General features: G+C 39.0%; 1 protein-coding gene across 12 annotated transcripts in view; it reads right to left on the reverse strand.

Moving 5' to 3' along the window:
- The window catches only part of rols (zinc-RING finger and ankyrin repeat domain-containing protein rolling pebbles), a 68047-nt gene that overhangs the window by 8346 nt on the left and 44850 nt on the right, over window positions 1-14851 (reverse strand). For all 12 annotated transcript variants that reach the window (XM_018005520.2, XM_089466383.1, XM_018005523.2 and 9 more), the window contains 2 exons: window positions 14283-14465; window positions 12213-12352 (listed from right to left, as the gene is read on the reverse strand). In XM_018005520.2, the coding sequence (XP_017861009.1) occupies window positions 12213-12352; window positions 14283-14465 (323 nt within the window). The remainder of the gene's footprint in view (window positions 1-12212; window positions 12353-14282; window positions 14466-14851) is intronic.

Genomic DNA, 14851 nt, shown 5'->3' on the forward strand with positions numbered 1-14851 from the left:
AGATTGATTGCCGAATCTATCCAATTTTCATAAAACTCATAGAGAATAGAATTTTTATTATTTTTTTCATATATTTTGAAATTATTGATACAAATACTAATTTATTCAAAATATAGTCTAAATTAATTAATTAATATTAATGAATTGATGCCACTTATAAAAACGATATGAAATCGTTTTTCCCTTCTATAATTGTAACGAGCTAACAGCCGAATATTCACAATGCCAATATACTTTTTATCACTTTGTGAACGGGCATTAAATGTAGTGGAAACAGGGGCAAAACCTGAAGCTGCAGCCGCAGTGCAATTACTGCAGCCATTTAATGATCGGCCCGGGGTGCGACTGCAGCCGGAGCAACCAGAGCTGGCCATAAGATTAATGGTTCATTCAAGAATTCGATTTTCAGACAAGCCAGACAACGAGCTGCCAGCGACAAGCAGCCCCAAACAACCGCAGCAGCAACAACAACAACAACAACAACAGCAACAGGTTCATAATCATTTTTTGGCAAGTTTTTAGGCGGCTGCAAAATATGAAATCAAAATGCTAAAAATGATCAAACAGAACTGAAAATACTTCTGGTTAGTCGCAGAACAAATACTCTTGCGAGTGTATGGAGTGAAATGTTGCTATACAAATGTAATGCATTATAATGAGAGAAAAAGCGGCAATATGCTCGAGGCAATGAAGACATATGCTCTATAAGAGAAACTTGTGGCAATGTATGTTAGTTGACATAGCCTATATACCCTCGATTAGGGTATATAAGCAGCTCGCATGTTACGCCGCGGGGCGTTGCAAGAACACCACCAACAACAACAACAACAACGACACCAACAACAGCTCCTACAATTGGTGCCTGCCGGTCTGAGACATGTTGACACCAGCCGAGGCAACGACTTGGCCGCCATTTGACTGCGCGTTTGGGCTTGGCCACTGCAGCAGCACAAAATGCTATTTGAGCAACTGTGTGGCAGCGTTCGAAAATAATTGTTTAAATGTCATAAAAATAGTTGCGGAGCCAAAACGCGCCGAAATGTGCAACAAAAGACTCTGAAAACCGTGCAAAAACTTTGTGCCGTCCAGCTGGATCCTTCAGACAACCAACAAAACATAACTCAAAAATAATTGATATTTAATGGGCGCATAAGCTGTTCACGCCAGCCAGCAAAGCTCTTCTAAATTGAACAAATGAAAAACCTGTTCAAATGGGCATCATTGGCAAAATGCACGCGCACGCGCGTTTATAGTCGCTAGCAAATCGCGCATGCCGCCCACTGTTTTTCGCGCATTTGCATTTAATGGAAAATCGTCGCATTCGCATTGCCCAACACCCGCTGCTTCCGCCCTCGCCTCTCAAGTTTTGGCACCCCGTTTGGCTTTTTGGGCTGCCGCCATTTGCACATTTTGTTGTCATTGTGTGTTGGCCGCGTTTTGAGCGCGTCTTGGGCCAGCCAAAGGGGGCCCACATTAGAGGGGCGCTTGCAATCCGAGCACCCATTGACGCGCCACTGCCCCGGCTCGTAATCGCACTCGTGCATTCTGTGCATTTGTTTTTTATGAGAATTACTTGCGTTTAGCTTGGTAATTTATGCACTCGACTCGACTCGCTCGTTGTATCAAATTTCGATTGCCAAATCATTTGGAGCGAACATTATTAAAACATATTTTTCGGTTTTTGTTATTTTCTGCTTTAGTCTTTTTTGTTGTTGTTGTGAGTATCGTAATCAAGGCAGAATTGTGGCCATATCAATGCTAGTGGCTTGGCTTAGATTCAGGTGCTTGAAATCGAGCTTACTCTAGTTGATGGACTTGGGCTTGGCCCACTTGCACTATGTTAGAGTAGATCAATAAATTTATATATACATATATGTACATATATGTATAAATTGCAGCCGATAGCTATAGATATCACCAAGCAGGCAGTTTAAATGACTTTGTTTGCTTGCGACGAGGAATAATGAATGCTAATGACCGCATTCGATTCATCTGATATTCGTATTCAAAGTTAATTCAAACATTTATATAATAAGCAATAAAAACAGTTTTACATACTCTACCTGTTATATATATGTACATATAACAGCGGGAGGCACTGTTTAACATATCCTAAACATTCCCAACTGAGATGTATTTCATTTTATGTTATTATGACACCTGCTTCAACGCGAAGATTGCTTCCATGGGAATGCAACATGTTTTTTTTTTCTCTTTCACTTAGTCTTTTAGTTAGGCTTGCTTGTAATTACAGTTTCTCTCTACTCATTTCTCCTGCCTAATTGCCATTTGCTTTATCTTACTTGAATGACGCCTTTCTTTGCGGTACACATATACATATTTTGTTGTCTCTTTCCTTCTCTGTCTATTAATAATGCTCTGTAATAACATGCTGATGATTTACTTTTTGTCTCTATTTTCCACCCGTTTGCAAAGTGTGTGTGTATGTGGTTTTTATAATGTAGTGTATTTTACTTCATATATATCATAATTTATCATATTACATATATTATAATGATTTTTCTTTTATTAGTTTTTATTCAAAGTTGTATTTCTTCGGCTATAATTACGCTTGCATTTACTCTCTCTCCCTCTCTCTCTCTCTCTCTCTCTCTCTCTCTCTCTCTCTGTCACTCCTTCTACTTCTTTTACTCTTCCTGTCTCTCTTTATTCGTTCTTGCCTTTTTATCTTCCTGTCTCCCTTCATTAATGTCGATTTCTCTTCTTGCCTCCCTCTCCTCATATATAATTACTTTCCAGTTTTTCTTTCTTCCTTTCGCTGTCTCTTCTGGTCTATTTTTCTTCCAATATCTCTCTCATCCTCTCTCTCTCTTACCCTGAACTGGGATGACATCCAGGATGAGTTTACGTTTATCGGAAGACATTCGTCACACCACATAGATAAATTGCATAAGAACTGATTCATTCGACTCAGACAACAAACGTTGGAATACCAAACAGGGCATAAAGCAGATGGAAAAAAACCACTAATGAAATGATAAACAATAGAGCAGCCTACATGCATAGCGTAGGTAAAAGCGACTCGAAAGATTAATCAGTTAGGCAAATAAGCAAAGTGTAAATCAAAGCGCAGTCACTGCACTCGCTGATAAACTTGCTGCTAGCTGCATTTCAACTGCTAACTGCCAACTGCCAACTTCCAACTGCCGAGTGCCAACTGCGATAAGAGGCGAAAACAGTGGGAAAATATGAGCTTTTAATAGAGCTGAGTACGTTTATATTCATAATTAATTGCCCAGGCTGTGGATTTTGTGTGTTGGCTGCGAACACGAGAAATGAATCAATTGCCTGATCGATTGGACAAGAAATCTGCGCAGTGGGGCATAAAACATGGCCGAATCGCGTTTTGGTTAGACCCAAAAGTCAACAAACAAAAATTGAAAATTACAAAAAATAAAAATAAAAATAAAAATAATGCATTAATTCAACGATCGATAAATTGAGTTTGGGAAAAAAGCTGTCCGACGACAACCGAATTGCGCAAAAATATTATGACCATCGTCATGTGGCATATATCAAAGGCGGCCTCCTAAGCGTTAAAGCCAACAAGCAGCCAACAGCGAGGCCTGAGAAATTGTTTCTCCACATGCAAATGCCGTGCGATTTATATTTGAGGAAGCGTCTCGCATGCCAAACGCCGAAAAGCCCCACAAAGCAGATAAAACAGATAAACAAGACATCCCAGATAAATGCCTAGATGATACAAGCATGCAAAGCAGATACGAGGCGGGAGAGAGATGAACAGGTTCAGGCCTCACCAGGTGAAATGGGTGAGAAAAATGTGTTCGACTCTGCATGCTAAAAATGCATTTGCTAACCAAGTGAAATTAAGTTGTTATTCGTATATTCACTTATTTTTGTTGTGCTTTTGGAAAGCGAACAATCCAATCGCAATCAATTAACGTAAGATCAACTGGTTAATCCTAGACAATCCTGAGCTTTGACACACATTCGGGAGACACGGAGCTGAGCCTGATAGATAGATTGTGCTGCTATGTGGGGCAGCTTTCAAAAGCACACTAATACTAGCGCAAGGGGAAAAAGCTTTATGTATTGCTCCCGCTATAACTCACATAATTCCATAACAAATGCTGCAGCTGAAGCATCTCTTCCAACTGTTTGTATCGAACGTGTTGCTTTTAACACTTTTCGTTAATCAACAGATTTCATTGGGTTATTTCGACAATTGTTGTTCGCTGCGGCTGTCTGTTTAATTAAGTTTAAGTGGGCTTTGGGCCAAGTCGGTCATCGAGTCAGTTGTGGTGGATCGCTTGTGCTTGTAAAACATTTTCCGTTTGATTGGATCGTGAGAGTGTGTGAAGTGGCCATGCCTGAAGCGGCACAGATTGGGCAGCGTTATTGATTTCCAAGAAAGTGAAATGCATTTCTTATAGACAGCACAGAGCAGCGCAGCTTATGCTGAATTATTGAAACTCCCAGCTCGCTGCGAGATCGCACTTTTAGTGCTCGCATGCACGTAACGAGAACAAGCTGGGCATAAAATCCATTGCACTGACCATCGCCCATTCCCGATTGCCCGTACCCAGATCCCCATTCCCCATTGGCAGCTTTCTAATGCCAGTGCATTTATGACCCTGTTGGGTTTCTTTTCTGCACTCTGCATCTCATCAGGTGTGTGCACCTATGTGTGTGTGTGTGTGTGTGTGTGACTGTATGCTCTGTGAGTATAAAACGTGCCTGGCATGCCAAAATTTACCAAAGCGTACAGTCATAACTATATATGAGTGCACCATGCTCGAAGCCCCATTGACCGCACTCAACCACTTGAGCCGAGCTTAAAGCATAACTAATCCACTGAACTGCAATTGCTGGTGAGAGTTTTACAATTGACTTATGGTCATGGTTAGAAAACAAAGTTCGCCATTCGCTGTTCTCATTGTTCTAAATGTTTCCAAAGATTCTCTCTATAGCGTGAAGCTGTAAAAAGTGCGCTTGACTTAAATGTTTCAAGTTGATTTAGAGGGTGATTTGCTAGTACTTTGCTCTTGAGTTCGAAACCTTTTCACATTCAAGAATTTCTTGCATAGGCCACTGCCCTATCATTAAACCAAATTACGTCACAAAAACCAAACAACAATGAAAATTGTTAATGAACAAAATGCGAAACCTTTGCTTAACGAAAAAAACAGAAACTTTGTTTACTTCAACTGGGCCTAAAAAGTGAAAGCCTCCACTAACAAACTTCAGCGGCGATAAAAACCCATTCGAGGGAAGTGCGGGGATCATCACTTGGCACTGCTTGATGATCAAGCGGAGGGGCTTTAAAAAATTTCTTTGATTTTTCTTTTGACTGTTGTCGTTGTTATTGTTGCTGGTGATAAACAATTAACTCTGTTTTGTCGGCATCTTTTTTTGTTTTCTCAATCAATCAACCCGAAAATATTTCGTTGATTTTTAATGAGCACGCGTTAAACGGGCTACAAATTAATTAAACTAGGTGAATATCGTGGGTGCCAAAGGGCCAAACTTGTTGACAGCTGCTAATTGTATTTGGGTTGAACTCTTGATGCTGTAAGAGCATAAAGGGCAATAATGGAGGCTTAGGTGTACCCGGCCTAATAATATTTAGTGTAATTTTAAAATATGGCATATATACTTCTAGTATATCTATACCAAGAGCCTAAAACTATATTATATTAAAATATATAATATAGAATTTATATAAAACCTGATATTTATACATAATATATCATAATCGATAGAGACGAGATGATTTCCTTCTTTTCTTTAGTTCTGTTGCAGTTAAAAGAACCTATATTTATATTTATTTACAAGTATTCCTCCATTAATTAACTTATCCTTGATAGTTTTTTGTTTTAAGAGTTTCTCTCTTCATGTCTAAGAATTCACTCTACATAATATATGAGTCTGGTTTCGTTGTTGTTGTTTAATGTGTAGAGCCCCTAATGTTATCGCGTACTTTTATCTAAAGGTGTCAGCATGTTTTATGCCTTTTTGCACTTCCTCTGCGCGACTGCGACTGAGCGACGGAGCACCTGAGGGGCCCAGCGAAAGACACCTTTCGCCAGTCTGGCCAGGCTTGGGCAGGTTGGCCTCATCCATCTTTCAGGGCAGGCAAATTAATTTCAGTCAAAACTCGTGCCTGCTTTTATTTTGGTGGGTGTGTCGCCCCACTGTGGCGACCAAATGATTTATATTTTATATATATACATACAGCTCTTTATATACACATTTATATACATGTATCTTATATTTATGATAAAGCGCATGGCAAATGCTGACATGTGGATGCTGCCCTGATGTCATTTGCTTGTCTCTCGGTCCTTTGACCCGATTGTTGCAGCTCAACTTTCTTTTTGATGTTGTGTTCACTGTACAGGCAGGCTTTTGACTGTGTCTGGTCTCTTTGAGTGGTTCGTTGGTGGCTTTTGTTTTTATCTTTAATTGCATTGGCATGGCAAAGGCTTTAATTTACTCGCTGGCAAATTGAAATTTGGGCCAGCTCAGATAAGCCGCGTAATTTGTTTTAAGCTCACATGCGGGCCAACAAAATTGAGAAAAAAAGAACTGAGTTTATTAATTTTGAGTAAAGCCGGAGTTAATTAAAGCCAATTTGAGGTGGGTGTGTTTGATTATTTTCCGTTTTCATTAATAAATAATTATTTGGCATAAATTGAAAAACGTATTTAAAATTGTTGCAGATAAGCATTTTGCAATGGATATAAATGAAGTGGGGGCAGTTAGCCTGATAACTGATCTCCAAGCATATTCCTTGTATGTAAAGTCCAAGCCGAATCCAAAAAATATCAAGCATACGCCAGGTGTAACAGAGCTTAGAAAACTATTTCAAACTAGATATACACCAAGTACCTAGAAAATAATTGGATAAATGCCAAGTACTTGGCAAATGATTGTTATAAATGTTGAGCAAGTTAGATTATTTAGTTAGCCCCTTTATAACGATTTGGCCAGACTTAAACCAGCTATAAATGTCAGGCAATGCGGCAGGCGAACATATTTTGCGCTACTTAATAAACAATTTTCCACAATTTACGTTTATTAGCGGCCCACAGCGAGCTGCACAACAATTGACAAGGCTGAGAACGGGTACACAGATTGGGGGAGGGAGGTAGAGAAACTTACAGCGGACACTGTTCATTTGCATAGTGCATGCGAATTTATGCAAAATAACAAAAAATGTATCTTGTGGCCAGCATAAACAACTCGCAGCTGGCAATTAGTAGCCGTGCGATGCGGGCAACGCCGGGTACTGGGGCACGACAGGGCATTAGACTCCATTGCCAATTGGCCAACGGGGTTATCCATTCGCAATTGGTCTGGTCGCAACTGTCCGGCGATCACTGTAACTAATTAGCGAGTGGTTTAGTCGAGGTTTATTGTATTGTTTGTTGTGTGGTTCTATCTATCGATAAAAATTGATAAATTGCGCCTTGTCGTGTTAATTAAAGGGGCCACACATACCGACCGGCAGGTGGCGCTGCCAAATGCTCGCGCTGTTTTTGTCGCCCGCAAATCGCGCGCGAATTCAACATGAACTTTATCATTTTTTCTCTGATTTCTCAAAGTGTTGGCATTTGTGTCCATTGATCGGTCGACAGTGCAATATATGATTTGATTGATTAAAGCTAAATTGGTCGTATTTGTGGCTTGATTGCACTTATTGTTATTGCTGCGAAGTGAATGGCTGATTAAGTGAAAGTGAAGCCCGATGCTAAATGGAAATGGAGTACAACTGATGATAAAATGAAGCTAATGCTGTGGCATCTCAGGGTCATCTGTTGTTGATTGGAGTTGCTATGGAAAATATATCATGAAGATATATATAATTTTAGCAAATATAAATTTAGCAAGATATTAAATATGCAAATACCGATAAAAGTAATATATATATATAAGAATAAATATAAAGAATATATTGAACAAACGTTTGGTTTTTGCTATCATGGATACAAATTTGTTTTTGAATTGAAAATAAACGTAATTGAAAATAAAGCTATATTTAACGAACTTTTTTTGAATGATTTCGTGATATTATATGAAAATGTATTTTATTATTTCATTTTAGTTTTTTTTTTTCATGCCACAAAATTACAAAAAAGTAAAATCTGTTTCCTAGATGCTATTTTATTTTATTTTTTATTTTATTATATTATTGCTTATTGTTTTTAAGTCTAGGATGGAATCATTCAATCAAAAATTCCTTTTCAGTTACAATTGGAAACTGTAATTCGGTTGATAAAAGTAAAACTTAGAAAAAAGTTTAGCTGACAGCGACTTCACATGCTCTTAGCTAATATAGTGTCCAGAGAAGTTACAATTGATTGATTGCCCAGCGGTGGGCCAGTCAGGCTGCCAGCCAGCTAGTGGACATATATCTAAAAAAAAAGTAGGTGTCAATTCGTCTCTGGCTGAGATCGTGTGCAGGTGTCACAAGTCGCAGATCGCATAGGTAATATAAATCTTCCGATATCGAGAAACAACTGCGGCAAATGCCATTCAAATACCAATTACAATGTTTCACATAGCTGCGAGTAAAAGATACATTTGATTGATTGCGCTTTTTTGTGTTAATCATGGATACGTGATGCTATCGAAATTGTGGGATAATTAACGCCATATTTGTTGTTGTTGCTGCTGCTGCTGATGATGTTGTTGTTGTTGTTGTTGACAATTAGACGGCGCACAGACCAAAAATAAATTGCATGCGCGATAAAAATCGGCTAAGTTTTGCTTTCGAATGTGGCCAAAATGGTTTCGTGAGCGACTTTTATGGCATTTTTAATGCAAACTATTTGAATTTGAATCAAACACAACAAGAGCAACAACAACGACGACGACAAGATTTTGGCTGCCGTTGCGCGTTGCAAGTTGCAAGTTGATTTGTCGCCTGCGCGTGTCAATCACAAACTTCGAGTTACAGTTGCTGTTTATTTCTATATATATATGTATATATATATACATATATTTATTTTTCTCTTCTTTTTGCTAATAACACGATTTCCAAACGATAATTAGCCAGAGGATAACCACCAGAGTGAGCTGCCACTTAATCTAATGACAGTTCTCAGACCCCAAGCCACGCCCCACAACTCCATTCACAGTCCACACGGCTGTTGGTTGTAATTGCTTAAACGACTTCTGGTTTAGACTCCGATAGCTACCTGCAGATCGACGGCAGATACACTGCAGATACTCGTAGTTAAAGTTATGTAAAGTGCTTGCTGGTTAGCTGCTCAGCCAATCACTGACACACTTCCGATATAACCGTATAACCATATCGCGTATAAGGAGAAAAGCCAGTTGCCAGCCAGCCAGTGATCTAGTCGGCCAGCCAGCCAGCCTGCTCTACTTGGCCAAAGACAATGATAACTCATTGAGTCGGTACCCGTTAGACTTATGGTCAGAGAGCCATAAACTCAATTCAATTCCATTCAATTGATGCGGCAATAAGCAACTTTTTCCGGGCGCATCATCAAATCAAATCAAATCGAGTCAAATCAACTCGAAAGGAAAGTTTCGTCTTTATTTTTTTCTCTCTCTCTCTGCAACTTGTTGTGCATGCATCGCCGAGGTGTTAGCTATTTTATGGCCAGACTCTCATAATATACTATATAAAACAGCTGGCAAACAGATGCTGCCATTGTTCAGCTCAAAAGGCGCCTGCAAAGGCCTTTGATGGCATAGAAACTGTAAGAGAAATGCTTAGATTGTAATACTCATATAAGTCTGTGTGTTCTTCCTTAATATTGCTTATTGATCTTTACACACGTTTGAATAGGCTGCAACTTTAAGAGAAGTAAATTTAACCCATATGTAAAGGCAGTTCATTGATTCCAAAAGTTTCCCTTTTTCAATGTTCCGGAAATGCAAGTGCAATCGTACATGGCACATTCACGGGTTTCGTAATTGCCCAAAGGTTAACTGCACCTTAGGATCTAAGGGTCGTCGGATCTCCGGATCTACAATACAATTACAGCGAATCACTTTTCGTGTAATTAATTTAATTTGATTTCAACGGCAGTGTCTCGCTTTCAGCTTGGCAGTTCGGCTCCATTGTCAGCGCGCAAAATGGGCAACAGGAGCATCGGGATTTGCGGGCTGACTGTCAGCGAATGTCACTTTAAATACGCCAAAACGGCGCAAAAGATTCAATTGGTGGGGCGCCGCCAGACGTTCAAGCAGCAGATCCTCGGCACAGATACAGATAGGCCAAAGCAGGCTGCATGGCTGGCTGGCTGGCTGGCTGGCTCTTTGACTGGTAGCTAGAGATACGATTACGCTCTCGGTCGTATCTCATATCTGCGCTTGTGTATCGCAAAAGCGACTGTCAAATGGCTGAACTGACAGTTGGCTTTTGCAAAGATGTGGATGTGGCTGTGGCTCTGGCTCTGGCTCTGGTGGTGCTTGGTTTGGTCTGGTGGCTCTTGGATGGTGCTGCCAAGACGGGAAATTGGGTCAGGCATTGCAGGCAGTTGCTTCAAGTCGACGCGCAGTCGGCTCAAGTGCCGTAGCCGGACGAACTGACAGATCTTCAGGTCCCCCACTGCCCACTCCACCCTCCCGGGTAGCTCCTCGACTAAGACAAACTGGCGGCACGTTGCTACGTCGGTGTCTTCTGCTTTCTAAGCCAGCCCAAAAACAAAACAACAACAAATACTGTTTTACTTTTCGCAGCATATTTATGAACATGAACACTCGACTTGGATATTTATTTCACTGCCGCGATTCCCCAATTGATTTCAATTTTCAGTTTCGTTGCCCGCTTGGACGCTCACCCGCTCGCTCGCCTGCTGACACGTGACATGGGATTTCACTTAAGACTGTTAATGCTCGCATAAGCAAACATAAAATGTGCCAAATGTTGGACATGACATGCAATTGGACGTACCGAGTAGCTCCAGACTTTGAGCCGACACTCAAAAGGACAGCAAAACAAATAAAATTTCAAAAATAAAATCCAAAACAACTACAACATTCAACATATGCTATTTTCATAAATAGAAAAAAAATATGATTTCAAATCCGACGTGTAAATTGATTTCTAATTATTAAAAAAAAAAATAATACGATTTCTGCTACTTTTGCCGCGAAAGCTACAAATAATTTCAAGTGCTTGTGAGAGCTTTATCTTCTTCTTGTCTTTGTCTTTCTACTTTTGTAGAGAAAACTTTCTTATTTGCGCTTTAAGCGTATTTTGAAAGCTCTTTTAAATAGATCGTTTGAGCAGTCTATAATTATGTCAGAAAGCACATCTTTGTATTTCATATTGATTTTTTTAAACACATTTCTTAATAAGTTTATAATATATTTTTTTTATATTCTATATGATTAACATTCTAAGCGAGTTACTTAGATTTTACTGATTAAACATTTAATAACAGAAAGAACTAGAAATTTTCACTTTTATATACTTATATATATTTTTTTCAAAAAATTGTGCTGCTGTAATAAAAGAACATTAGATCAAGTTCACGCCCTAGCAAACTATTTCCTATATATTTTTGTGGATAGCAATAATTATGTCAACGTATATAGGACAGATATATTTAATGTGGTATTCAGTCATAAAACCACAACTGATTTAGTTCACGCCCTAGGCCATACACTCTTTTATGTTCGTCTTATTAGAACTTTCTGACCACCCAAACATGTTCGACTTTGCTTATGCAAATCAGAATCGTAATAATCATATTGTATTATCGAGAAATAAATTGTTTGACACTTGGTTATGGCGCGATTAAAAGCCAATCAAGTCTTTTATGGGCTGGTTCAATATTGCTCTTTTATGTCACTTTCTGGGCTCCGAACACACAATGATCAATTAACGGTGCTTAGTCAATGCCTCGCCCACAATGCGCCTAAAATTGTGTTTTTGTGAGCGGGGCGGCTGCTGAGTCGAACAAATGTGTTAGGGCATAACGGATAAACTTAGTTGGCAGATAAAAGAGGCGCCTCGGCATATAAAGATGAACGGAAATGGTCGACGATAGTAATAACAAAAAGTCGTTTCGACAGTTACAAAATGATCTCTCGCAGCCTTTCTTCGGATCATTCTCTTTCTTCGACGCGGTCATCAACTAGTCGTTAGGGTCGACACGCAGACAAAATGCTCAATCGCCACGCATCTAATGCGCCTCCACTCACACATTTGTATCTTTGTATCTTTACATCTCAAAGTACGCACTCACCTGCATATAACGTGCTAAAGCTGCATTCCGCTGCGCATGTGATCTCAGCTGCGGCTGAGGTGAGCCCAACGGACTGACGATCGTCGATGTGGAGCCCCCGATGCCGGTGTCATAGCCCTGAGCATTGGCGCCATCAACATCTATATTAGGGGGGTAAAAAGAGTTACAGTTAGATGGATGTCTGTAATCGAGCCAAGAATCAACGATTTAACGACTTCAAAAGTGTGCAAAGAATATTAAGTAAAGTGGTATATGTTATATGAAACGTAGAGATCAACGATCAAGACTGCGGATGCAATATTGCAGTACGAATAAATGTCGATTCATTTTATAAAACCGATAACAGATCAGTCTGATCTAGTTATATTTATGACTATAGCAAGTGATCACTGGACACTTGATAGTATGCAAATCGAAATAAATAAGGCGTGTCAAAATAAATACCTATCTATAGGTACTCCTGCCTGATCAGAGGATTGATCGATCGCACGCTCTACAGTGGCCCCGTACGGCAGCAGCTTATAATACCTATTTATATACACATATGTATATTGTTATTATGTATGCCTATACCAGAAGTACATTTACATTTGTTATTCCCAGTCGCAACGTTTGTTGTTCAATTCATATGCCAACTGTGTGTGTTGTGTGCGCTGTGTGTGCTGAGTGTGTGACTTGGCATGCAAAGTAGGCTTACATGGGGCCAGTCGGTTAACTTCTGAAAGTACTCGAGTACAGCGCGACATACCGTTGCTCCACTGCCCATGAAAAATTGAAAGTTATGCCCGTTTTCAGTTGATGCTCTGCCCCACTGTGCACACTGTGCCCAACTTGTCGCTGAATTTATTGGCTAGCTGCCCATTGGAAACTCTCGTGTCCGTGTGAATTTATGAGCTGGCAGAGCTACGTCGTTGTCTTCACTTTATTTATGTTAATGGGAATTTAGTAGGTGTAGTGTACAACGTGTGTCTGCGCTAACCGAACCCTAAGCAGCAAACTGGCTACAGCTTATTAGCATAGCTAATTAAGTGATACAGTTCGAACGAGTTGTAGGGCTTTGAGTAGTCGACTGAATGAGTACTTGGCAATCAACTGAAGCATCGATACATGACAAGTACAAAATGAAACCCAGCTAAATAAAGATGTTGAGCCATAGCATGAATAGTTAAATATATTTTTAGCATACTGACTTTTTAGTCTTGTATAGAGATGCTGTAGATTCTTGACTTGCATAAAAATTATATGCTGGCATATTATTTTAGTCAAAGCCCATTAAAAATGGAATGGTTGGGATTGTAATGTAAGTAAGAGGTAATATACATAGCCCTGTCTGAATATCTTTCTTTTCCTGTTCATAATAATTGCATTGGTCATGAAATTGACCTATATAATTTAAAAATAATTTCAACATAGTAAATGTAATCTTATAAGAATTGCATAGGGCCTTCTTAAAATATACAAATTTGTTACATTTTAATATTAGGATTTCGATAGGGAGTTCTTTTAAATATATTAACACAAAATCGAACTGAAAATATATTTAGTGAAAGATTAGGGAATACATAAAATAACACAAAATTTATTAAATAAATAAATATTTCTTTTCGAATATTTTTGAAGAAGGTTAAGTGTAATAAAAAAGGTATACTGTTACCATATATTATTTCAATTACTATATATGCCACAACATAAACCATAATTTATCTTATTCTTATCAGGCTAAAAGCCATTAAAATTTATGTCTGACTATGTTAAATTCTGTGGAATTAATAATTGCTGTAATTTTCAAAGTGTTTACACTTAAATTTTTGTTTTCAAGTATTTGGTGTACAAATTGAAAGGATATCATAAAAAAAATAAAACATATATACTCTTAAAAGGCGAATTCCGAGATAAGAGTGCAGCAACAGCATAAAAAAACACTCGACACAACACCTTGCAGTCAGAGCTGTCGAGGGTTCGGCTGTTGTTGCACATATTTGTCCGCCTTATATGGCATGTCCATAAGATACGACGAGACGGAGACAAAGAAAGAGACAGAGACAGACACTGGCTACTACTACCACTCACCTTTCAGCGAACTGTTCATGCACATGGGGCACTGATCGTTGCGGAACATACAGGAATAGCAGCGTTCGTGTCCGCAGGTGTCGATCAGTTTCCGTCGCTTGCCCTTATCGAAGGAAATGCGGCACGAGGGGCAAACCGAGCCGCTGGCATCATGTTCCAAGAGCCGTCGAATCGATTGAAGATCTGCAAGGAAAATGAAAAAAGAAAAACAATGAATAAAGCATGAATGTGTGGGTATGTGTGTGCTTACATATTCATTTGGTATTTACAGTTTGCCACATCACAAAAGTGATTATCATTAAAGTGGCATTTAGCACAAGGTATTATAGTCTAAGCTTAAACATTTGCTAAATTTTATGGTAAGTCTTGAGAGTCGTAATGGATTGGATGAGCCTAATAAAGTTGCTAATGGTAAAATTGTTGAGGAAATGCTGATTGAATTCTAAATGACTGATGAACATAAAAATTATAAAAGTATACATAGTTTTACAAGAAACTGACACATGATATTAAGAATTACCCTTATTCTTGCTTACTATTTCGGGTTATTTAATTTAAGGACTCACAGC

The sequence above is a fragment of the Drosophila arizonae genome, chromosome 4 (assembly GCF_054131065.1).
Source record: "Drosophila arizonae isolate 15081-1271.41 chromosome 4, UAZ_ARI_1.0, whole genome shotgun sequence".
Classification (NCBI taxonomy): Eukaryota; Metazoa; Arthropoda; class Insecta; order Diptera; family Drosophilidae; genus Drosophila; species Drosophila arizonae.